General features: G+C 44.6%; 1 protein-coding gene across 1 annotated transcript in view; it reads left to right on the forward strand.

Annotated features, from left to right (window-relative positions):
* NPAS1 (neuronal PAS domain protein 1) overlaps positions 1–25,546 on the forward strand; it is a 51,358-nt gene that overhangs the window by 12,704 nt on the left and 13,108 nt on the right. The window contains exons 4-6 of the mRNA XM_089478814.1: positions 10,280–10,353; positions 17,057–17,146; positions 24,040–24,223. Coding sequence (XP_089334940.1) covers positions 10,280–10,353; positions 17,057–17,146; positions 24,040–24,223 — 348 coding nt within the window. The remainder of the gene's footprint in view (positions 1–10,279; positions 10,354–17,056; positions 17,147–24,039; positions 24,224–25,546) is intronic.

Consider the following 25,546-nt stretch of genomic DNA (forward strand, 5'->3'; position numbering starts at 1 on the left):
TTGTGGTGTGCCTTCAAGTCATTTCTGACTTACGGCAACCCTAAGACGACCTTGTCCCTGGGTTTTCTGGGGCTGAGAGAGTATGACTCAATCAATGTCACCTAGTGGGTTTCCATGGCCAAGTAGGAAATCGAACCCTGGTCCCCAGGGTTGTAGTTGGATGCTCAAACCATTACACCACATTTGTTAAAGGTATAAATAGTCCTGGGTGCAGCTGTCACCATTTTGTCTTTCAGGCCAGGGACTGGGAGGGAGGCAAGCACTAGCCAACATTGGCTGGAAGTCTGGGCCAGGGATTCTTCTGGTCCAGCGGCATCTTTGCTCTGGCATTAGCCAAGGACCGTCCATCTCTCCAGAAACTCTTTCCCCAAGCCCTGTGTCCGTTCCTTTGCTTCTTCTGCCCCCGTTTTTCCAAATCCTCTCCCAAAGGCGGGTGCGACGCTCCATTCCGACACACAAGCACACCCGCACCCAGGCACTTGCCCAGATAAAATAGCATTGATTAGCCATGCAATAAATCACCATTTAAATAATGCCGCTGCAAAGTGTGTAATTAAATAAATTAACTGCCTTGGAAGAATACAGGCTTGCAGCAATTTCTGATTACTATCATTAGCCACGGGGTAATTATCAGCCCAATAACGAGTGTTCTATGAAATCGGGATAAACATCTGCCTATTGTTTTTGGGAGGCTGGGCGAGGGTCGGTCCTCTTTTCTCCCGCTTCCCAGTCCAGATTCCAGCACTGAGAAGGGGCCATCTTGCGATTGTCCTTTGATCCCCTCCCCGTCCCCCCCTTTACTCTGCCCCACTTGCAGAGAAAAAAGCCAAATGTGTCGGGAAAGGATTCTATTAACGGTCGGCTTTTGAAAAATTAGCACCCAGAACTTTTGCAAAAAATACTCCGCCACGCCATGGAAGGGTTTTTCCCTCTATTGTTGTGCTGCAGCTGTATCTTAGGAGAGAGTTTAAAAATAGAAGGGTGCACAAAGGACAGGCTGGCCGAGGATTGTGGGAGTCGTAGTCCAAGAAAGTAACTTTCTGAAACTCTGGTCACACACAGACCCAGGTGGAATTGGAGAGTCAGGAGCTTCCAAATGTTTTTGTTTGCACACCATAGAGGCCTGAGTGGAGGTCTCTCATTGCTTGTGCTAGCTATCATTATTATTATTATTATTATTATTTTCTTACATTACGAAGATGTAAATCCCCAACAAGATTCCAGCCATCTTTTGCAACAACAGTGGGAATTCTGCAGCCTTGCAGATGTTCTTGAACTGTAGTGCCCAGCTAAGGCTACCTGGTTTCCAGGTATGGCCTCTCTGGCAATAGAGAGGAACCTCAGGGCAAGTGCATCATCTTAAAAATGATCTGTCTATTGCCCCATGTTGCAGAATGTTTTGGAACAGCTACTATAGACTTTCTGCTCAAAGCAGAGCTTGGAAAACTGTTTTTATTTGGACTTCTTACCGCACTAAGTGCTGGAAACCGTTCTTTCCTCCGGACGAGAGATGGAACCCTGCAATCCTGATTCACAAGGCCTTCCCTGACTGGCAAATTATTCTCCCTTCCACCGCTTCTCCCAAAGAGACTGTTGTCCAAATTTTTCCTTGTCCTGATTATCATCTTTAACCTGGGGCCAATTTCCTAATCAATCACATTAGTGCAATTAGCAGCGTTTTTTAAATGCCTGACAGCAAGTCTTGCCCCTGGCTCCTTCCGCCATCATTGCTGGCTTTGGCGGGGAGAGAAATTAAGGTCAGGTTGATTAATCAATCAGTGGTTTATTAAACATCTGGAGGGGGACCAATTGTTCAGATTAATGGGTAAAAAGGGAGGCTAATATTTAATTTCTCCATTTTCCTCCTCCTGAGTCACTCGGCCAAAACAGTTTGCTGTGGCACCGGAGCTCTCTGACAGGGAAAGTTAAAGGTCTCACAAAACCAGAATTCCCAAAATCCCATAGTAATGAGCCACGGCAAGCGGTGCCAACTTGGATTATATCTGCAGTGTGAATTTCCGTTTTGGTCCGGCAAAGAGCTGCAGATGCTCAGAAGGAGAAAATGAAGGTTGGTGACAGTCACTGCCTGGATTATCCCCCCTCCAGAAAGGTGAATCACCCGAGTTTTGGCCTCGGTCCAGAGAGCGATTGCACACCAGCTACTCAGCTAATGGATTCAGACTGCCTTGTATTGGCAAGGTGTTGGGAGACCCCTTGTTCTTGTACTTCCTCGCCGCCTCTGCCTTGAGATCTGTGGAGGATGGATGCGTCTGGCTTGCAAAGTGGGGAGCGGCGAGGAGAAGGTTTAAAGGACTGCCCAGGAGGTGGCATGGAACAGAAGGGCAGAGACGGGTTGAAAAGTAGCCCATTTTGTCCCCATCCGTCTCGCTCCGCTGTGCCCTTCCATGTTACTCTGCTTACTTTGAGGGACATGGTGACGGTTTTGTTGTCATCATCCTCTTCTTGTCCTGCAAATCCTCTAAGGAACTCAGAGCAATATGTGGCAGTCTCTATTTTTAGCAATAGCAAGTACATTTCTACACCGCTTATCAGTGAACTAACACTCCCTGAGTGGCTTACATTGTGTAAGCCAATTGCCCTTACCAAGCTCAGTATTCATTTTAGTGACCTATGAAAGGATGTGAGGCTGAGTGGACCCTGGAGCCCTGCTTGGGATTGAACTCACATCCTAGTGGCTGCAGTGACTTATGGCAGTCCTATGAATGAGAGATCTCCAAGATTTGCAGCCATTTGCTCAGTAGTCATCTGCTCAGGTCTTGCAAACTCAGAGGAGCTGCGGCTTCCTTGATTGAATCTATCCACCTGGAATGCAGTCTTCCTCTTTTTCCTACTGCCTTACCAAGCGTTATCATCTTTTCTGGTGAGTCCTGTCTTCTCAAGATACAGCCAAAGTATGACAGTCTCCGCTTTAGGCATCTTGGCTTCCAGGGAGAGTATGGGCTTGATTTGATCTCAGCCCCATTTGTTTGTCTGTTTGGCAGTCTATTTCTGTAGGTGTTGCGTTCAGCAGATTTCAGGTTATTTGATTATCTTCCTATCGGTTTTCTTCACTCTCTGGCTTTCACAACCATACGTGGAAATTAGGAATACTGTACTATGGCATGGAAGATTTTTACTTTGGTATTCAGTGATACCTATTTACACTTGTGGATCTTATCTGGTTCCTTCATGGTTGCCTTTTATAGTCATCTATAAGTTATAGTCTTCTATACAGAAAGTTAGAATCTTCTGGTTTCTTGACTATCATCTCCATTTCTTGACTACAGTCGCACTGTTGTTGTGTACCTTCAAGTTGTTTCTAAAGTATGGCGACCCTAAGGCAAAGCTATCATGGTGTTTCTTAGCAAGATTTGTTCAGAAAGGGTTTACCTTTGCCTTCCTCTGAGGCTGAGAGATTGTGACTTGCTGAAGATCGCTCCGGGCGTTTCCATGGTCAGGCATGGATTTGAACCCCAGTTTTGGGAGTTGTAGTCCAATAGCCAAACTAGTACACCATGCTATGTTACTGGTTACAAAGGAGCATCCTATCTTGCCAAGTGTTGTAAAGAGGATAAAGAATGCATGAGAAGCACCTTGAACATTTCCAAAGTGCTAGTGTTGAAGCATGGAAGGTGAAAGCTAATTATTTTGCAATGTCTTATCTCTCTGTATCTGGCGTCCGCACTTGGAACAGCAAATCCGTTGGCTCCAAGAAACTGATCACAGGATTGCTGCAATATTTTCTCACACAGAGTTTTATTTGCTCCCCTCCAAACCCACCTTTCTTTGCCTCTCTGAATCCCAAGTCCTTTATCCTGCCTTGCTCAGTCCTCTAACTTTGCCAGCAAGGAGCTGAGAGGCAGGCTGCTCTTTTGGCATTCAGCTGCGGCTAATTCTGCCGCCGCTCGGCTCTGCGAAAGACACGCTGCAGCTGCGTTGCTGTAATCCGCAGCAATTCCGCTGGCTTTATTCTCCCTCATAATTACACACTTGGGGGAAGAATTCGGTGATTGCTCCAGCGCTGGACAATTTGCTCTGTTGCAACTCCAATAATCCCGCCAGATTTTGACATTAACCCCCTCGAAGCTTTTGGAGTGGGCTGTTCTTGTAGAAGACACAAGACTTGGTGGATTAGGCTGGGCTCAAGAGCAAAGCGGGTTTGCATCTGGAGGGTCTCATTTGGGGCACAGAGTTCAGCCCATTCCCAACTTTTCTCCTTTTGCCATATGGAACACTCTTGCAGATCGCAAGGCTCCAATAAGAAACTTGCTAGTATCTGTGCGGTTCACTATCAGAGTCTTTTCAGAGGTGGATGGTTGACTGCGTACCTTCCAACATTTTGCAGATGAAAACCAGGACATGTGTGGCCAAGGAATATCAGAATGTGGTCAAGAAGGTAAAGGTTATGAATGAGAAAGAACAGACAAACTAGGAGAGGCTGCAGCAGTTTTGCTTTTGCCTAAGACTACAGGGAAGGGCAAGTTTTCCAGCGATGGAGGTGGAAACCTCCTATAACAGTGGTTCCCAACCTGTGGGTCGGGACCCCTTTGGGGGTCGAAGGACCCTTTTATGGGGGTCGCTTAAGACCGCTGGAAAACACCTATTTAATTACAGTTATGAAGTAGCAAGGAAAAAATGGTTGGGGGTCACCACAACATAAGGAACTGTATTAATGAGTCACGGCATTAGGAAGGTTGGGAACCACTGTCTTATAACATGGGTTGATTCTATCTCTTGCTCCAAAATAGGCAGGAAAAACAGACTTGAAGGAGTCGCCACCTTCACCTGCCCTTCCTTTCCTCTCCCTGTAATGAGTTAACTGAGTACAGACTATTTTTGCACTTTGGACTCAATTTGCAGCAACAAACTGTGGACAAAGGAGGAAAGTGCGAGGAAGAAGGAGAAACTGGGGTTTTTAAAAAATGGCTGAAAAAGTGGGGTGACAGAGAATTAACTAGAACTGTCTCTTCCAAACTGGGACAGTTAGAGAGTATGGATCTATGCCATATTGTGTTTTGTAGGACAACACTAGCGTTTTGAATTATACCCAGAAATAGACTTTATACCATATGAGTAGCAATAAATCAAATAGGACTTGAATGTATGAACTTCCCCTGTTTGAAATGCCTTGCTCCATTTTAACCCCAGATCTCTATGAATTCAGTTCCAAATTTTCAAGTGGGGTTTGTCAACCCTGCCCCCCTTCTTCTCATTTCCTTCATGAACAAATAATGATGATGATGATGATGATGATGATGCTTTGGGAAATTGGGAAGGTGTGAGGTTTTGCTTTTGTGCCCAGGAAATACAGTATGTTGAAGAGTTTCTGGTGAGGTAGGCACACTTTACCATTGTTTAAAAATAGGTTAAATCTTTCTCGTAAAATAACAATAAAGAGAAAAAACCTGTTTGGTTTCTTTTTTAAAAAAATGTTTTCCTAGGATTTCTGAAAGAAAGCAAGGATTTGGAGCTGAGTGCTAGAGATATATAGGATGAAATACACTTAAACGCCCCTAATTTTCGTGGATTGCAAAATCTTGTTTTTCCCTTGGTTGCAGAGCCTTAAAGAAACAACCCACGTAGGTAAGGCAGCAAGCGAGCCCTAAATGACAGCAAGAAATGGGTGGAAATCGACAGTGTGTTACACGCAATGCCAATCTGCATTTCAAGCAAGTGCGTGTTTGTATAGCACAGCAACAACCTCTTAACAATATTCTAGCAGCGTTCGAGATGAGAGTTTGGAAGGCAAAGCTAATTTATCTTGGGTCATTCCGCAGGGTCTGTAAAATGCGGCTTCTTCAAAAATGTCTTTCGGGAGAGAAAAATCAAAGCTGCAAACCATTCTAGAGCAAGCTGCTAGCCCTTGTGGAGGTATTAAAAACCCTACTAGGCAGGAGATGGAGAATTTGCCTTCTTTGTGGTTTCAGTTCCTCTCTCGAAATGCCATGTAGACGATGGAGCCAACTTGTTTTCTGTTGCTCCAGAGGCTAGGACACGAAGCAGTGGATCCAAATTACAAGAAAAGAGATGCCACCTAAACATTAGGCAGAAATTCTCAACTGCAAGAGCTGTTCAACAGTGGAAAACGCTGCCTTGGAGGGTAATGGACTCTCCATCTCTGATGGCCTTTTAAACAGAAGTTGGATGGACATCATTCAGAAGTGCTTTAGCTGCGCATTCTTGCATGGCATGGGGTTGGATGTGTTCCCTTCCAACTATAAGCTTCCATGTTTCTAGACCTCATAGTTGTATAGGGCTTTTAATATATACAGTGGGACCTTGTTATCCGCTGGGGTTTGGTTACAGGATGTCCCATGGATAACAAAATGCATGGATGCTCGAGTCCCATTAAATATAATGGCAGAACAAAATGGTTTCCTGTGTATAGAATGGAAAATCAAGGTTTGCTCTTTGGAATTTATAATTATTATTTGTTTAATATTTTCAGTCCATGGATGCTCAAATCTGTGGATAAGGAGGGCTGACTCTGTGTGTGTGTGTGTGTGTGTGTGTGTGTGTGTGTGTATGAATTCATGCTGTCTCTGCATCCAACCCTTCGCTATTACAGCTGACTGCCTCACTTTCTTTGGCTGTCCTTTAATTCATGGCTGTGGAATCAGTACACCAAATCTTTGACTTCGACTCCAAGTTTTCAACTTGCGTATGTTATTCGGTTTTCAAACTATGTTTGTCTTAGTGGTAGTAAAATGACTTGAATCCTGGCCTGGGGAAAAAGTGGGATGATGATGATGATGATGATGCAATGTGCCCTTGGTATCCACAGGTGTTTGGTTGAAGGACCCCCATGGATACCAAAATCTGGGGATGCTCAAGTCCCATTATATACAATGGGATATTATTATTATTATTATTATTATTATTATTATTAGACCTTGATATGTGCTGGGATTTGGTTCCAGGACCCTCATGGATACCAAAATCTGTGGATGCTCCAGTCCCATTATATATAATGGTGCATCATCATCATCATCCTCATCCTCCTCCTCCCTTGGTATGTGCTGGGATTTGGTTCCAAGACCCCCCAATGATAAAATCTGTGGATGCTCCAGTCCCATTATATATAATGGGGTAGTAAACTGGTGTCCCTTATATAAAATGGCAAAATCAAGGTATGCTTTTTGGAATTTATATTAGATAGATAGATAGATAGATAGATAGATAGATAGATAGATACTCTCAAGCCATGGATGCTTGAATCTATGGATGATGAATCCGTGGATATGGAAGCCCAACTATAATAATAATAATAATAATAATAATAATAATAATAATAATAAATTAATAATAATAATAATTGGAGGAGGAGGAGGAAGTAGTGGTGATCTTTTCCCTATTCCCAGTTCTGCAATTGTGGTTTTGCTCCATTATCTCTAACCATTGGACAGTATTACCCTTGCACCTCTGCCCTGATCATTTTAGGAGTCCAGATTTTTCAGAACGATAATGCTTCTCCTTTCTTTCTCTCTGAAGTTTTTAGGGTGGGTTTCCCCCCCCCCCCTTTTAAAATGTGTGCATGTTTTCCAAGTTCTCTGTCTTTTTTGTCTTTGGAAACGGAATTGCTTCATGGCTTTCAAAGCTGGCAAGTTACAGAAACATATAAAATAAGATAAAATGAAATCCTCCAGCCTGGCTACCCTTCCCTTCTCCGTAATCCTTGCAGCTTTCTAATTCTTGCATTAAATGCTTTTAATTATAGGAGCATTCTGTCTGACCTGTGGGGTTATTTGCAGAGAAGGAAAATGAAGGAATTAAAGGAAATGACAGAGCAAATTGCCGCAATTAGCCGGGCTGGTATTGTTCTGTGCGTCTGTCAAGGGAGTTCTCTGTTTGTTAGTTACAAGTAAATTCGTACAGATAACGGAGACAACCATTATAAATGCCATCTCTGAGGCTGCCGGGTGCTACAGCGATTTTCCTTTATTTTTTACAAAAAGAGAAAAAAAAGAAAAGAAATGAGAAAGAAAGAAAGAAAAAGAAGGGGGGAACAAAACACTCTTTGTTAAAATGATATTTCTCCTTGAAATTGAGATGCAATTGGGGAAGATGGCTTTCCTCCGCACACCTCCCTTTTCTCTTCTAAATCCATATTTGTGCTTTGTGCCCCTCCAACTGCATCCACACTGCAGAAATAATCCAGGTTGATACCACTTTTAACTGCCATGGCTCCATGCTATGGAATTCTGGGGCACCAGAGGTTTCTCATGGGGAAGACTAAACATTTTCCAAAGCTACAATTCCCAGAGCATGGAGAAGACTAAATACAATTCCAGAATTCCATAGCTATAGAAGCCATGGCAGTTAAAGTGGTGTCAATCTGGATTACTCCAGTAGTGCAGACCCATCTAGGACAGGTATAAGTAACTGTCTCAGGTCCAGGGGTCATTTTATTTTTGACCCTCTGAAGTGGCCACACGAAGGTGCCCAAAAATATGAAGAAAAAACCCACACAAAAACAAGACCTGAAATAGTTTCTCCCCATAGCTACACTCCTGGATCCTATAGGAGCTCTGCAGCAGAGAGTTTATGTACAGAGGCAGTTTATGTACAGGGGATTCGAACCCTGGTCTCCAGAGTCATGATCCAACACTCAAAGCACTACACCAAGCTGACTCGGGTCCAAAGCACACTGCAGAAATAATCCAGTTTGAGGCCTCTTTAACTGCCCTGGCTCAGAATTGTAGTTCATTGTGGCACCAGAGTTCTCTCTGACAGAGAAGGCTAAATGTCCCCCAAAACTACAATTCCCAGGATTCTCTAGCACTGAGCCAGGGCAGTTAAAGCAGTCTCAAACTGGATTATTTCTGCAGTGTGTTTTGGACCTGTTAACTCAGTGGAGGAGGTGAGAAGAGGAAGGAGCAGAGCCATGTCCTTTCCAAGAGGCTCGGGCAAAAGCAAACTGCTGTAGCCTCTCCTAGCTTGCGACTTCTTCCTCATTCATAACTTTTGCCATTTTAACCACACTCTGAAGCTGTTTGGCCACATATGTTCCAGTTTTTGTCTGTGAAATGTTGGAGGGGATGCAGTTGGAGCCTGCCAATGCCCAGCATCCGTCTACAAGCGATGAGCATCCCTTCCACACTTCCACCATAACATGTGTTAACGCCTCTCCTTGCAAAAGGAGAGCTTTCCAAGAGTTCTTGGCACCGATTCCTCCTTTCCTCTGCTGCCTCCTTCCCTCCATCCTCATGATGGTGTCTCTCTCTCTCTCCCCTTCCTTCCTCATCCTCTCTCAGATCCTGAGCCCGGGAAACTTGGCCGTCCTGAGTTACAATGAGCAAAGTGGGCTGAAAGGAAGGTTAAGCCGGGGTCTTGTGAGCTTTTCAGCTTTGCCCAGGGAGTTGTGAATACAGAGCTGATAAGTATTCTAATCCCGTCTCCCAGGAATGTGCAGAACACAAAGGCATGTCCTGTGTTCCCCCCAATGCACCGCCGTGCCTCCTGTCCTTTTAATCTACCCCCAACTCCATCCTGGTTGTCTCCCCAAAGTGAATGCCGAGTGCATCACAGTGTGCGCCATCCTACACTTCAATATGTGTGTGTATATATATGTATGTGTGAGAGAGATTAAAAAGTCAACTAACAGTCCTTGTCACAAGTTTATCCTACATCTCAGAAGGATGCAGTTCATCATTTTTTAAAAAAAGGATGCAAGTTGAGGCTCACTTTTCCAAAATGCTTGTGACCAGAAATATTTTGCATTTGGGAATTTGGAATATTTGCATAATCTTGGAGCTGGGACCCAAGTCTAAACGTGAAATTTGTTTGTGTTTTGTAAACACTTTGTAAAGAGATCTTGTAGCACCTTTGAGACTAACTGAAGTAAAGAAGTTGACAGCATGAGCTTTTGTAGATTTGAGCCTACTTCCTCAGATGCATCTACGAAAGTCATGCTGCCAACTTCTTTCTTAGTCTCAAAAGAAAGAAGCCACAAGATCTCCCTACATACTGATTCTACAGACTAACATGGCTATATCTTTGAATTGTATAACCTTATACACCTAACCCGAAGGTAATTTTATACATAATATTGTTTAATAATTTGGTGCATGAAACAAATGTGTGTACATTGAACCACCCACAACCACCTTCTCTGGAGTCAGAGAAGAAACAACTTTATAGTGGCTTTTGCAATGTGTCCCCCCATCTTTCCAGGAATCGTGGACATCATGGAGTCGATCTGGAGGGGTATTAGTGCAGGAAACGGAGGTGTTTGAGACATGGCTTCTCTGATGTTGGGTCTCTTGTTTTCCTCCTACAGCTTCAGGCCGGAGAAGCGTGAACCCACTCCTGACGGAGCTCTTTGAACAGCACCTGGGGGGCCACATCCTGCAGGTGAGTCCGACTCAGTCCAGCTGCCCATCCCTCTGTCTATACTCCATTTAAGACAGGACTTTAGGGGACCCTTCCCAGTATATAGATCATTTGTTACGATTCCACTGCCATGGTTCCATTCTGTGCAAATCCTGATGTTTCGCCAGCATCTGTGGCTGGCATCTTTAAAGAAATCTGAATATGCCAGTCACACATGCCCATGAAACGTCAGGAATAAACTCTTCTCGAACATGGTCACATAGCCCGAAAAACCCACAAAAAACTATGGATACTGTCCGTGAAAGCCTTCGACTTCACAATTATCAATCCCCCTTGCATATCGTCCACACAATACACCTCCAGGCTGCACCATTCAGCACAGTGCAACACATAAACTAACTCCACCATTAACATGTAGAACCACTTCCTCCAAAACAAGGGTCTTCAGGTATATATACCTCACTCTCTTCCATGCCACCATCCTCTGAAGATGCCAGCCACAGTTGCAGGTGAAACACCAGGAATAAATTCTTCCAGAATGCAGCCACATAGCCTGAAAAACCCACAAAAAACTAAGGACCATCTCTGTTTGCCCTTGGTAAAAGGAGCTGGATCATCTTCGTGACATGATCCAATGTTACTGGCCTAGCGGCACTCAGTTGCCCTACCTGGCTAGTGCCACCTTTGTGATTGTACAGGTGCTTCCTTGTGGAAAGATAGGAAGATGCAGCCACAGGGACTCGGCACCCACCCCATTTGTGCCCAGATGCCACGGTGGCGGAGGTGGCAGCAAGTGTAACTCGGGAGCCGTGACATTTGAGGGCAAGCGCCGGTGAAGCGGACGGATCGGGCTAATTATTTCTTGAGAGCTCTCATTACCGCTGTCTCCTGGGGCTGTTAGCTAATTATCAGAAGTGGCATATGGTAATGGTTTAAACGGCAATTTATCAATCCCCAGCCAACGCCCACCTGCTTGCTCAGGCAAATGGAGAGCGAGGAGGGGGCAATGGCTCTGGGTCACCACACTTCTCCCACCCACCCACCAACCATGGGAATATTCAAGAATATTAAGAGCATTAAGAGAATTTTATCAAAAGATTTTTAAAATCACAGATGCAGCCAGACCTCTGTATCCACTGATTCTGCATCCACCAATTCCACCATCCATGGCTTGAAAATACAGTGTACTCTTGGGATCTGCTGGGGTTTGGTTCAAAGACCCACCTATGCCGTGGGTACCAAAACCCATGAATACTGAAGTCCCAAAGGCATGGTAGAAAGGTGTCCCTTATATAAAATGGAAAAATCAAGGTATGCTTTTTTGGAATGTACCGTATAGACTCGAATATAAATTGACCTCATGTATAACTCGAGGGCAGGTTTTGGGTCCAAAATTATGGATTTTGATAGGACCCATGGATAAATCGAGGGTGAAACTGAGGAGCATGTAACAAGGGATCTAAAGGATAAAGCAAAGGAAAAACTGTACCAAAGAACTTAGAAAATTCCTGCAGGCGCAATTGTTTGTGTTCACACTAAAGGCTGGATGGATGAGAGAGTAGAGGTGGATCAGTGCTTCCAGGACAGAGTACACTCTTGCCTTTCGCCTGGAGATAGTTCCTTTATTAAAGTAAGAGTTAAAGTACAGCACTTATAAGTTGACTCTGTTTTTTGGGGTCAATTTTTAGACTAGAATTTCTAGATTTATGCATGAGTATAGACAGTATATATTTTACGATAACAACTGTGGCTAAGCCAGAGTTGTTGTTATCACCATTCAAGAAGGGCCAGTTTTCCAAGCTCTGCAGTTTCCTTCTATTGACGGCATTGTGCATCACTCGCAAGAGCGATTCTCATGTTCTTCTCCTGTGCCAGGAACTGAATGTATCACTCCAGCTTCTTCCTCTTTTGTTTGCAACTCTCCGCTGTCAAAAATGGACAGTGAGATTTGGAAGAGCAGTTCTCTGGTTTGCAGCTTCTCCCTTGGGATTCTGGGCCTCCCACCCAAGGTTGCCCCTTTGCTATGGTCCATCAGCGATCCCTCTATTCCTCCCGCCCTTCCTTTGCAGTTCAGCTGACCATCCTGCTTTTAAAATGCCATGGTTTTGTCTTGGGCAGAAGAACCAGAGACAGCTGCTGACCCAGGGTCTGCCTCCATCCGGGAGTCTGCCATCTCTGCCCTGCTTTTGACGGGATGATTGGCATCGATGGAGGACTCCCGGGGCCAGGAAGGCAGAGGAGGGTGAGTCGATAAGAAGAACGCTTCTCTGGGTTTGCAAAAGCTTCTGGGGACCCGATCTGAGAGTTCCTTTGGACTCCAACTCCCCTCCACCACTCTGTTCTATTTCCTTCTTTTTCTTTGCCAAAAAATAAAGAGGTTGATGGGTTTCCACTAAATTTGGTGTTTTCTGTAGTGGTAGAATTCAAAGATATAACTGTGTTAGTCTGTAAAATCAGTATGCAGAGAGATCTTGTAGCACCTTTGAGACTAAATGAAAAAGCTGGCAGCAGGAGCTTTCATAGACTTAAGTCTACTTCCTCAGATACATTTGGAGGAGGAGAGTTTTGTCTAGGATAGCTCATGCTGCCAACTTCTTTCTTTCAGTTAGTCTCAAAGGTGCTTCAAGAACATACTGATTCTACAGACTACCATGGCTATACCTTTGAATTCTAACACTTGAATGTTGCTTGGTTATACGTCTTGCTTTTCATCTATGTCATATTGGAGGATATTTCCGCCAGATTCCTCTGACCACTACACACCTCTCCTCACCTCTGCCATGACAAATGGCACGAAGACTTACTCTTCTTTGCTTTGCCCAGGACATCGCTTTGCAGAGCACTAGTGACGGCCTCCTTCTCTGGTCCCAGCAGCTCAAAGTGAACCTAATTTTACTCACGGCCGGAGGAGCAGCTGTGCAGATGCCAGCGGCTGGATCAATTGAGTTAGAAGCTTGGGCACGGCAGCCCTGCACAGCGGTGAAGCGAGGCATTAATATCGTTTGGCACCTTGGCCAGGTGTGATCGTTTCCTTTCCAAAATATATTCCTCCACTTGTCCGCCTCTATATGGCCGGGGGTCTTTGTCAGCCCCTTGTCGGCTGCCATGGGGCTAATTCAGCTTTATTTGGAAGCAATCAAATTTGGCAGCTTGCTTGATGTGGGGGCAATGTTATTGGAGGGGGGGGAGAACCTGGATTCAACAGATGGTTGGCAGAAAATTGCTCCATGGCCTACCGCTCCATGTACAAAGAAAACTCCACCAACCCTTTTAAGCACAGGAGAAGAAGTTTGCAGGACTCTGTTTGGAAACCTACGGGGCCAATGATTTTTCCTGTCTTATCCTTTTCTTGGTGGGGTGGAGATACGGTTGCCAGAGTAAAAAAATATGGGTTTGAAATGTGCTGGTGGAGATTAGTAAAAACACCCTAGATTGCCAAAAAGACAAATCTGAGAACAAATCAAGCCTGACTTCTCGCTAGAAACCAATCTGACTCAATAGAGGCTGTCATGCTTTGGACATGTCATGAGATGACATGACACTGGAAAAGGGTGATAACGCTATAAGGTTGAAGGCAATGGGAAAAGAGGAAGACCACATTATAGATGGATTGATTCCATAACACACTGTGGAAATAATCTAGTTTGAGATCGCTTTAACTGCCCTGGCTCAGTGCTAGGGAATTGTGAGAATTGTAGTTTGTTGTGGCACCAGAGCTCTCTGCCATAGAAGGCTAAATGTCTCACAAAACTGTGGTTCCCAGGACTGAGCCAGGGCAGTTAAAGCAGTCTCAAACTGGATTATTTCTGCAGTGCGTCTTGGACCACAGTCTTGGCTTTGCATGACCTGAGCAGGTCTCTCGTAAGTGGAAGCCAGCTTGATAGCCAATAGCAACAACAAATTAGAAAAAGCAGCAGGAAAAAATATTTCATAAAGGATGGAGGCAGTGTGTGTGTGTTTGTTGTTGTTATTATGAAATGACGAGATCTAGACTTGCTCCTGTTAGAATTCCTCTACTTTTACTACCTGTCCTAAGCATTATGGATGGGTCACTTGCTCATCCCAACCAAGTAAATCAAAGCGGACCTTTCTTCCTCCTCGTCTCTTTATCCCTACAGAGACGTCCCCATCATGGAGTGTCAACTGTTTAATTGCCTCGGCAGTGACCTCCGAGCGTCTCACCGAAACCGCTTGATGATTTTATTTTATTTCTTATTTTTTTAAAGCAATTTTATCTGTCAGCCGTAATTAACGCGCCTGAACGTTAAAGTGACTGTCGCTTCCATTCATCTCTTGCTGTTTCTCTCCCCTTCTCCCCCTTTATGGGGGAATGTCGTAATTGTGCAAATGTATTCTGGCAGGATAAAGGGGCATTGTTAGGGCAGGTCTTTAGCAATGGGGGAGAGAGAAAGAGAAGCTTTGGGGGATTCCCTTCTCCATGGGGAGGGATGGGGCTAGGGACATGTCCAAAATTTTTGTAGACACAAGATACTTTGTTTGGGAGGGAGCAGGATCACCAGCTGGGGTCCCCAGTTTTCAGGGCCTGACCCTGTTTCTTGCTCCCCAAAGCAAGGAGGAGGAATCTTAGGGTGAGAGTAATGCTTTGAAAATAGGATTTTGAAACCCCTCCCCCCAAAAAAATATATTCCCCACCCTCACCCCCAATGCACAATAATTTATCTGCAACACTTTGGGACATTTGAATGGGAAAAGATTACAGAAGAATCCGGCTCATCCATTTTTCTTCCCAAAGGGATTTCCTGACTTTTGGGAAACCCATTTTTCAACCTCAGAACAAATGCTTTTTAAAGCAGTCTATCGTATATTGTACTGTATATACTCATGTATAAGTCTAGAAATTCTAGTCTAAAAATTGACCAAAAAACAGAGTCGACTTATCCACGGTTCAATATAAGTGCTGTACTTTAACTCCTTATTTTAATAAAGGAACTATCTATCTCTTGATGGAAGGCAAGAGTGTAATGTGTCCTGGAAGCCCTGATCTACCTCTACTCTCTCATCCATCCAGCCTTCAGTGTGAACACAAACTGTGGCTGCTGGAATTTCCTAAGTTCTTTGGCATCATTTTCCTTTGCTTCATCCTTTAGATCCTTTGTTACATACCCCTGAGTTTTACCCTTGACTTATCCATGGGTCATATCAAAATCCATAATTTTGGCACCAAAACCTGCTTTCAACTTATACATGAGGTCGACTTATAGTCGCATATATATGGTATATTTTTGCATGGGAGAAGGGTGGATAAGGGCCCTTGTGGTCCATTGATTCGGCCATTCTATATTCACTGACCCTTCCTTCCTTCCTGCCTGCCAGCCTGCCTGCCTGTATGGAACTAATCATAATTGCTGGTTTTGCTGTAGCCCAACTCCTTCTAATTGCAACTGGTTTTCTTGGCATTTTTCCTTTCTTTAAACAAACGTATTTTAGCAATCCTGTACTCATGGGGGATACTGAGGGCAGAAAATCTGCTTCCTCCCCAGACCCACTTCTAGGCTGCATGATACCTTGCAACCATCCTTCTCTTCCTGCCTACCTATCTGCACTTGATTTCTCAAAAGTTGTCCTAGGAAGGAAGAAAAAGAGTGCATGATCTCCAGCTGAAGAGTGCTGGCCAGCAACTTAAAAATGGGCATTTCTTGGCACTGGTTAACATTTGCCATGGTAAGCCTCAAAGGACTGTCTGACCAGGGCTTCCGTCCCAGGTCTCTCCGGGGAACGGTTTCCTGCTTCCTAGAACAGTTTCTGGAAATGGGGCAGCTGGCTATGGCTCTTCTCTCCCCCACCTTCCAGCCTTTATCTGTCTCTCTGCTGCCGCCTCTTGAAATTACTATCCTCTGTAGAAGAAGGCAGGGGTATGTAAAAAAAGGTTGGAGTAAGTGATGGTTTATTTTATATGGTGAAAGCGAAGAGTGGAGAAGGAGAAGAAGAAAGAGATGTAGGAAGGGAAAGGGAAAAAGATAAAGAGGGTATGGTGGGACCTTGTTATCCACTGAGGCTTGGTTCCAGGACCTGCCATGGATAACAGAATGCACGGATTCTCAAGTCCCATTAAATATAATGGCACAACAAAATGGTGTCCCTTATAAAAAAAAAATGGAAAATCAAGGTTTGCTATCTGTAATTCTTAATTTTTGGAATATTTTCAAGCTGTGGTTGCTGGAATCCGTGGATAAAAAAATTCATGGATAAGGAGGGCCGAGTGTATTAGGAAGAAGTTAATGGAGAAGGAAAGGAGAGAGGTGAGAACAAGAAAAGGGTGAAGGAATGAAAGGAATGGAAGAGAATGAACATAGGACAAAAGTAGGATGAAGGAGTAGTAAAAGGAATCTAAAGCGTAAAAGAGGTGTTTATCCTGCTAGTTAATTAATCAGAGCACTAGGTTTATTCTGTGGTTAATCAATGTACTAATTAATCAGTTTAAAACTTGCTCCACTTTGCTGTTTTTAAAATGTTGGTCTATATCATGGTTCTTTGGGATCGGTTCTGAGGCAACCAACCCAACATGAAAAAGTGGATCTCCAAGAGTTTGATTTGGGATGGGATTTCTAGTCCTTAGGAGAGAATAACCCACCATTTTGAAATAGGATTTGGCAATCTCCCTGCAACACCTAGCTTCCATCCCCACTCTTCTTGACAAAAGAAGTGACCTGCATTATTTGAAATATATATATCTCCTCCTTGTTTCTTTTCTTTCTCTCCACAGTCCCTGGACGGGTTTGTGTTTGTGCTGAACCAAGAGGGAAAATTCCTTTACATCTCCGAGACGGTGTCTATTTACCTCGGGCTCTCGCAGGTAGGAGCTGTGTGAGCTGGGTACTAAAACCTGAATAATGCATGCGCAGACTGGAAATAAAAACACACACACACAACCCACTCTATAGGGCCAGATGTACAGCGCATGAGTAATGCAACCAGCCAGGCTGTGTGCTGAGAATAGCCAAGATGATTGTCTGCAGTGTTTCCAAAGCAGAAGACCTGCAATTCAGACAAAAATACTTTAGGACCTGCAGCTTGATGCAATAAGACAAGCAATGTGGCCAGGAAGGAACAGCTGTGGCTGGCCCAGCATTGGGCCATATGTGGCTAGGAGACTTCAATCCTGTTACCATCATGCCCAGAAAACTTTGCTGGTCCCATATACTGGGATCCTGTACCTTGGACCTGTTTACATGGTGACCAGTGAACCAGTTTTTCTCAGCAACATTGGGAGAAAAGAGCCAAGTCTTGGCTTACATCGTACAGTAATGAAAACAAAAATCCATCAGTGATACCTTTATTGGCCAACCGAAAAACTGCAAACAGTATTTTTTTAACCTGAGAGATCACCTTTGTAGGAATCTCTAGGTCCTCCAGAGCAACTCTGCAGTCAGCATCTAATGGAAGTTGTCTATAGAATTGTGCTGGGAGACCTAGAAATGCCTAGAGAAGTGTCCTCTCTAGGAATCTCTAGGTCCTCCAGGACAACTTTTGGTGGAGGTTGACCACAGAGTTGCGCCGGAGAACCTAGAGATTCCAAGAAAGAGCATATTAATCAAATCTGTGAATAATCAAATCCGAAGAAGTCAAAACTGCAAATGCAGAGGGACGACTGTATTGCTATATTTCCTTGGCAAAGTACTCAGAAATGGGAATTGGAAGAGATTGGGGCTCTTCTGAAAAGTATTATGTTGAGGGCTAGCAAAGAGCTCGATCCCGCTTTTATGTAAGAGGTGTAATCTGGCAGGTCTCTCTTTTGCTTTCTCTCTTTGGAAAGACAGACCAGTATTACAACTCGGGGTGTCAGCTTAAGAGCTCCACAGGCTTCTTCCTTTGACTTAGATGTATTGGTTAAAAGGACCTTTACAGCAAAACTTGAATCTGTCCCTAGCTGTATCTTTGCCTCCTACCAGAGCATTTCTTGTGTTTGACCTCTCTGCTTCTCACCTGCCAATGAATGGAGACGAATGCCAGTCTTGGGTTGTTTTGGCCTGCTGGTTTCCATCTCCCTGGCCGGCCCTTGGCGCATGAATAATTAATCGTAGTAATTATCTCCACTACAGACCAAGGGCTTTAACATGCTTTGTCTGATAATTGATGATTGGTCTCTCTTCCAAGCCGGGATTGACTGATTGTACTGAGGAGAGAGGTGGCTGAAATGAGAAACGCATCTTTGGAGCTTGATTTCCATCTCCTGTCTCCCACTTCTGCTTTCAGTAAAACCAGGAGCAACTTGCAACCCAGAGATAATGGCTGCATCCACACTGCAGAAACAATCACGGTTGATACCACTTTAGCTGCCATGGTGCAATGCTATAGAATTCTGGGAACTGTAGTTTTGTAAGACTTTTAGCCTTCTCTATCTAGAGAGCTCTGGTGCCACAACAAGCTAGATTTTCCAAAACTGCATAGCATTGAGCCATGGAATTAAAGGGCAGAGTTGCACATGTCTCAAAATGAGCACATGCTCATTGGGTTGCACAGCTTTATTAATCAATAAAGCCACATTGCATCAAAGTGATGAAGCTCCTGCATTTTGTATATCTTAATCTGGAATATCTCGAAGGAGTGGGCCTTGCAAGCCAGAGGTGGGCAACTGTTGGAAGGACAGCTTCTGACTTTTGCCACCGGAAGTGAAATTGCATCACTACTTCTTTGCCTTAGGGCCATTATTGGCCACGGAGGGAGATTGTAGAGCTTAAGACAAGAGAATTGCTAAATTTGGAGGAGGTTCTTTGGGGCTTGAAAATCAATCAGGAAAAAATAATTAAATATTTTGGAGTCTGTGGGTTTGGGAATTGTTACTGAAGTTTGCAAATATGAGGCTGGCTCTGCACTTTGCTGTCAGCCAAAATCCATACCCAAATGACTTGGCATTTAGAGTTGCTAGGCTTTTTTATTATTATTATACATTACAATCACAAACTTATTCCTTTCCTTTGTGTAATTTTTAAATCCTACACACAAATGGATGGGTTCTGGGCTGCGTCATCACTCTCGCCACAACCACCGTCGTCTTCCTATGGTTGCTTCTCTCTCTCTGTTTTGCTCTCCGTTGTCGCCAGTTTGGCTGTGTGTGGTTGCGATGGGATGGGAAGGCGAGAAGGAATTGGGAATGTTTTTTGGTGGGAGGCTCTTCTCCTTTTCAAGTGGATTTCTGCTCCCCAAGGCCCCCATTTACAAACCAGGGCACTTTCAACCTTTTCTCTGGCAAAGAAGATTCCAAACCCGGAGCAAACCTCAGGCAAGGAGAAGGCAGCCTTTGATACAGCATTAAATCATGATGGGGAAGACCTTGCCGCAGGCCATCGGAGAAGAAGGCAGAGGGGACCGGCATTGTGCGTTGGGGGGGAAGTGTGCAGGTTGTGTGTCTGTGTGTGTCTATGTGTGTCTCTGGGAGGAAGGTGACTCTCACATCCTGCCATCAGTTTGCAGCAAGGCTGGTGAGCAAAGCCCTTCTTCTCAGGTCTGGGGAACAGCTGGGTTGTCATGTGTTGTGTGTGTCCCTGAATGCTTCTGACTGATTGACTCTCCTCTTTCAACTCTTTCTTGGACACTCTGGAGACTCCTGGCCTTCATCTCCCTCCTCCACCAGCCTCGATTTCATTCTTTTTTTCCCCCCTTCCTGTTTTTCTTCCCGTCACCCCCTCTTCTTTTCCCTCCCTTTTCCTTTTCTCAGGCAAGATTAATATTTCTGTTAAAATGCAACAGTTTTTTCGACTTGCATTTTATTGGTTATTCTCTGCTAGAGTAGATGCACTGAATCGATTGTTGCATGGCTATGTGAACATAGGAGCCAGTGTGGTGCAGTGGTTTAAATGTTGGATTAGGACACTGGGAGAGCGTGGTTCGGATCTCCGCTCAGCCGTGGAAACCCACTGGGTGACTTTGAGCAAGACACGCTCTCTCAGCCCTGGAGAGCAAATTCTGCCAAGAAAACACCACAGTAGGGTTGCCATAAGTCAGAAATGACTTGAAGGTACACAACAAGAAGTAAATAAAATGTCAGGCTCATCCATACCATAGAATTTTCCATTTTGATCTACGGATGTGAAAGGTGAACAGTGAAGAAAGCTGACAGAAAGAGGATCCAACCCATTTACAATGTGCTGGAGGAGGGTTCTAGAAAGATGGCATTCTCTGAAGATGCCAGCCACAGATGCTGGCGAAATGTCAGGAATAAATTCTTCTAGAACATGGTTACATAGCCTGAAAAACACACAAAAACCCATAATAACAAAGTCAGCACATAGGTAAACCTCAGTGGGTCTTCTGTGTTTAGGGAGAGCTGGCTTGGGCAGTGGCTTCATTGTATGACTGGAAGAAAAGGGTTTAGACCCTCGCTCACCCATTGAAACCCTCTGGGTGACTTTAAGCAAAGCACACACACTCAACTTCAAATGAAGGCAATGGCAAACCTCTGAATAAAACCTGCCAAGAAAACCCTAGTAGAGGGTCACTACAAGTCACAGCCAACATGAGAGCTTATAACAACAACCAGAGCAACTCTGTTTTGAACAAACAGTAGGATTCATGGTGCTGGGACTGCCAGGGGGAGCATGGCCCAAGGGAGGCTATCTAATCCTGATGTTTGTTTTTGGATGCCAGTCAGCCCCTGGTAGCCCAGGCCAGAAAAGCTTTTGCAAATACCTGGAGGATGTTTCCTTCCATTTGCTGGTGTTTGCTGCCACATTTGGTAGTTGGGCCTGTGGTTGTTTTGTTACTGCTGAAGACATGAACTTGAAAAGCTGATGAAGGCAACATTTCAAAGTAAAGCTGGAGCATTGCTTGGAGAGGTCAGTCTGGAGGCTCTGGCTCCCAGAGTCAGAGAAGGCTGGTGACTTTGTGTCCGTGGGGCAGTGAACCCAGAACCTCCTACAGAAGTGAAGCCCTAATGGGACTTGTTTGGTCTTCAAAAACATTTGATCCTGTAGGAGGAAAAAACAAATCCTCTACCTCACACTCTCAGTGGCTGAATTCCCATTGGTTCACTACACTTGTGTAACACCACCAAAATCGGCCATGGGGGCAGGAAGAAAAAACATGATCATGAAGGAAAGAAGTAGGCTACTTGGAGCCAGCAAATTTGGCCTGCCCAATTCTGCCGCTGCTTCGGATTGTGACCTTTGTATTGCTTGCTTGCTTGCTTCCTTCCTTCCTTCCTTTCTTTCCATCTTTGCTCACTTCCCTCTATTCTTTCTGCCAAACTGCACATCGCCAGCGGCGTCTCTTTCCTGAAGACGTGCTCCTTTAAACGCACCTGACTGTCCTCCTGCCAGGGGAAGCCAATACTTCCGCGTTATTATTTATTGATCTCCCCACCTCCTCCCCTTCATTATGATGTGAGGAACGTTAACCTGAAGCGCTGACCTTTAGTATTCAAATCTGCGGATGCAGCTCCCCCAGGCCTCTGCATGCCAATGAGGTGCCTTTGGTCCAGAGACGGGCAGAGTGTTATGGAGGTCACTACGCTTCCCAATGCCACCAGAAAGGAAGGGCTATGCCAGCAAAGGAAGGCTGGGTTGCATATTAGCAGCCACAGGGGACAGAAGCATTAGAAGAACAGCAAAATGCCTCTTCCACCATTGCACAGGTCATTGGTTGATGCTCAGATATTTCACCACTCAGATACCCAGAGCATACCGGTGTCAGTTCCACCAGAGAAGGAATAGTTCATGCACTATGCCGGCCCAGTTGGTGGCTTCCATGTCAGGGGTGCAGTGAATTTATGCCAGGTTTTCATCGTGCTGGGGAGCCCTTCTTTCTGACCCATCATCCCCATGGTACTTCTGGTGGGAACATGGGAGGCAGGGCCATCTCAGTGGTTGCCCCAGGCTCTTGAACACATTTCCCAGACAGCATATGGATGTGAAGATACCACATTTTAGCTGCAACAGGGGCATCTCAAAGGAGAAGCCAAGGGATTGGGACTTTACTCCTTGAGGTTTCTACCTCCAACAAAGGTAAAACGCTTTTTAAAAACAGGGACTGCATGACCTTTGCCAAGTCGCATGCTCTCAGCCTCAGGGCAAGGAAATGGCAAGCCTCCTCTGAACAAATCTTGCTAAGCAAACCTCATGATAGGGCCTCCTTGAGTCAGAGAAGACTTGAAGGCACTCAACAACCACAACATCTGCATTCTGATGCTTACTTGCAAAATATTGTCTAGCAATACAGCTGATCCCCCCTTTTTTTTAGCACCTTGGATAGCTCCCGTAATATCTTGAATTGTGCAAATCATACCTTCAGGTCACATCTTCTTCAAGTAATTCTCAGTCAAACAGAAAGAGGATGGGACTTCAAAGTCCACCCCCTTCTTTGGCCACACTTCGGAGTTTTGCCATCCTAGTAGCCATGAGGACTAGCAACTTGCCTTTTGTTGTTATTAAATGAGAGCTGACCTTCTCAGGAAGCAGGGTTTTTCAGCTAATGCTCCATCCTGAGTTGCACTCTGCTCCTCCATCTCTCATACAGAAAACTGCTTGCCTAAATAAAGCTTTTGTTTTGCTGTGAAGCGACAAGAGGATCCAGTTGCAATGGGGGAGGCAAGAGAGTGGGCCTAGAGACAAGTTTTCTGCCCCTGGGAACCATCCAAGAAGTAGTCAAGCAGCCAAAAATACTCAAAAAAACAAACAAAAATGGGGAACAGTTTGATTTAAATTTGAAAATCTTGGCTGGAATTGAGTATAGGACTTACAGCTACATAAATGGATTTATGTCTGCAGGGAATATAATGCAGCAGTTTTGCAACTGAGAGCCAGCATAGAGTAGTGGTTAGAGCATTGGACTGTGACTTTGGAGACCAGGGTTCGAATCCCAGCTGAGCCACAGGAACCCCTGGTGCTTGTATTTAGGTCTGATTTTTTTTTTTAATCAGAGGTTGAGTCTCCTTTATCCTGAATTCTGAAATCCAGAATATTCCAAAATCCAACCTTGTAAACAGAGGTGGTTGAGATAGCGACACCTTTGCTTTCTGATGGTTCAGTGTACCTTCTTTCATGCACACAGTTATTAAAAATGTTATGTATGAAATCACCTCCAGGCTCTGTGTATAAGGTGCAAATGAAACATAAATGGATTTTGTGTTTAGTCTTGGATCTTTGCTCCAAGATATCATTTGGATTCATCTTGAACAACAGAATAAGGTGGAAATGGAAACATTTTACTCATTTCATATATTTGTGGTTCTGTTTGCTAATCACTTCAATAAATATATACAGGTTGAGTCTCCCTTCCAAAATCCAGACTATTCAGAAATCCAAAATGGTCCACCTGGGTGACTGAGACACTGATGCCTTTGTTTCCGGATGGTTCAGTGTACACAAACTTTGTTTCATGCACAAAATGATTTAAAATGCTGTATAAAAGTACTTTCTGGCTACATGTGTAAAGTGTATATGAAACATAAATGAAGTTCATGTTTAGACTCGGTTCCTTTCTCCAAGAGAACTCATTATATATAAGCAAATATTCCAAAATTGGGGAGAAAATCTGAGATCCAAAATACATCTGGCCTCAAGCATATCAGATAAGGGAGACTCAATCTGCATTGATTGCAATGCAGAAATTTGGGGACTAAAGAATAGTTTCATGGGGGAGGATTTTTGTTTGAGGGGACAATGGTCTCATGTTGTTTCTTCTCCATAGCTTGACCTAAACACTGGGACACACTTCTCCATTTGATGCACCTTTGTGTTCTTGATCTCCCAGGTAGAACTGACCGGAAGCAGCATCTTCGATTATGTCCATCCGGGGGACCACCTGGAAGTCGCCGAGCAGCTGGGTCTGAAGACGCCCTCCGACCCTTCACGCCCAAATCGCCACAAAACATCCCATGTGGCTGGTGCCATTGCCACCGCCGCTTCTTCTGGGCTGTCTGAGGCCTCCGAATCTGGTATGACCCTTGAGCAAACTCAGCTGGGCATCTCTTAAATGCTGAGTTCAGATCCCTACAGAAATGACTTTGTCACAACAAGCTCCAATTTCGTAAACCTGTTCACTGCATTCAATCCCTTAGATCAGTGGTTCCCAAACTTTGGTCCTCCATTTGGAACTTCAGCTCCCAGAATTCCTTACTGTTGGGTCTTTAGCTGTAGTAGTGCTATAGCTCCATCCTATGGAATCCTGGGATTTGTAGTTTTATATGGTCTTTAGCCTTCTCTGACAAAGAGGGCTGGTGCCTCACCAAGCTACAAATCCAAGGAATCTGTAGGATGGAGCCATGGCAGTTAAAGTGGTGTAAAACTACATTATTTCTACAGTGTAGAGCTGAGTGGTCCCCAAACTGTGCTCTTTAAGGGATTTTGGACTTCAGCTCCAAGAATCCCAGAATGTTGGCCAACGTGGATGAGGCTTCTGGAAGCTGGAGTCCAAAATCTCTTAAAGGGCATGGTTTGGGGACCACTGGTGTAGATGCACCCATTGTTTGGGTGATTTGGGGACAATATGTTTTGCATGGGTGCAGGGGAACATCCCAAATACTGACTCCAGCTTCTGCATGGCCTTGATCCTTCCTTGCTCAATTAGTAAGTCCCTATCTGCATTCCTGGGATGTACTTTAGTGTCCCAGGTGCCACAAAGGACCAAACTTCTAAGTCTCCATCTGTTGCTATTCCTGCGGTTGACCCAACACTGGTGTCAGCCGCTGCCTTTGGGGGCTCGTTTCTTCCTCTTCTTCCTCCTCCTCCCGCCTGGACAAGCAAAAAGTCAGGGAATGAAAGAGAATCTGCGCTCTCCCCCTCCGCTCATTTGATATCAGCCTCCATGGCTTTTATCTGGGGAACTTGTGAAAGATTTATACCAAACCTTGGATAGTAAAAGAGAATACAAGATAAGCATTGTGCCCTGAGTGTCTTCTCGGAAAAAACACACAGAGAAGTGGGGAGGAATCCAGCTGGACTTCAACCAGGGTCAGGGCACCTAGTTCCAGCATCCTTTTCTCAACACAAGCTGGCACCGTCCCTCTGGAAAACCTACAGTCAGAATAGAAGGGAAGTGGTCCTCTGGTTTTGAACATCTTGAGCATCCAAATAATCAGAGATATGCTGCTTCTGGACATGGAAGATCTATTTAGAGTGGCTAAGCAAAGGAGGAACCAAAGCAGGACTACCAGAAGAGAAGAAAGGAAAGACAGGAACCTGTGAAAGGCTGCAACAAAATATAGCTTGGAGCGCTTCTGTCCAGTGTCCCAGTAGCTCCTTTTCTCTACTTCATTTTT

This window comes from Sceloporus occidentalis, unplaced genomic scaffold (assembly GCF_023333645.1).
Source record: "Sceloporus occidentalis isolate IW3139 unplaced genomic scaffold, rSceOcc1.0.p SCAF_13, whole genome shotgun sequence".
Classification (NCBI taxonomy): domain Eukaryota; kingdom Metazoa; phylum Chordata; class Lepidosauria; order Squamata; family Phrynosomatidae; genus Sceloporus; species Sceloporus occidentalis.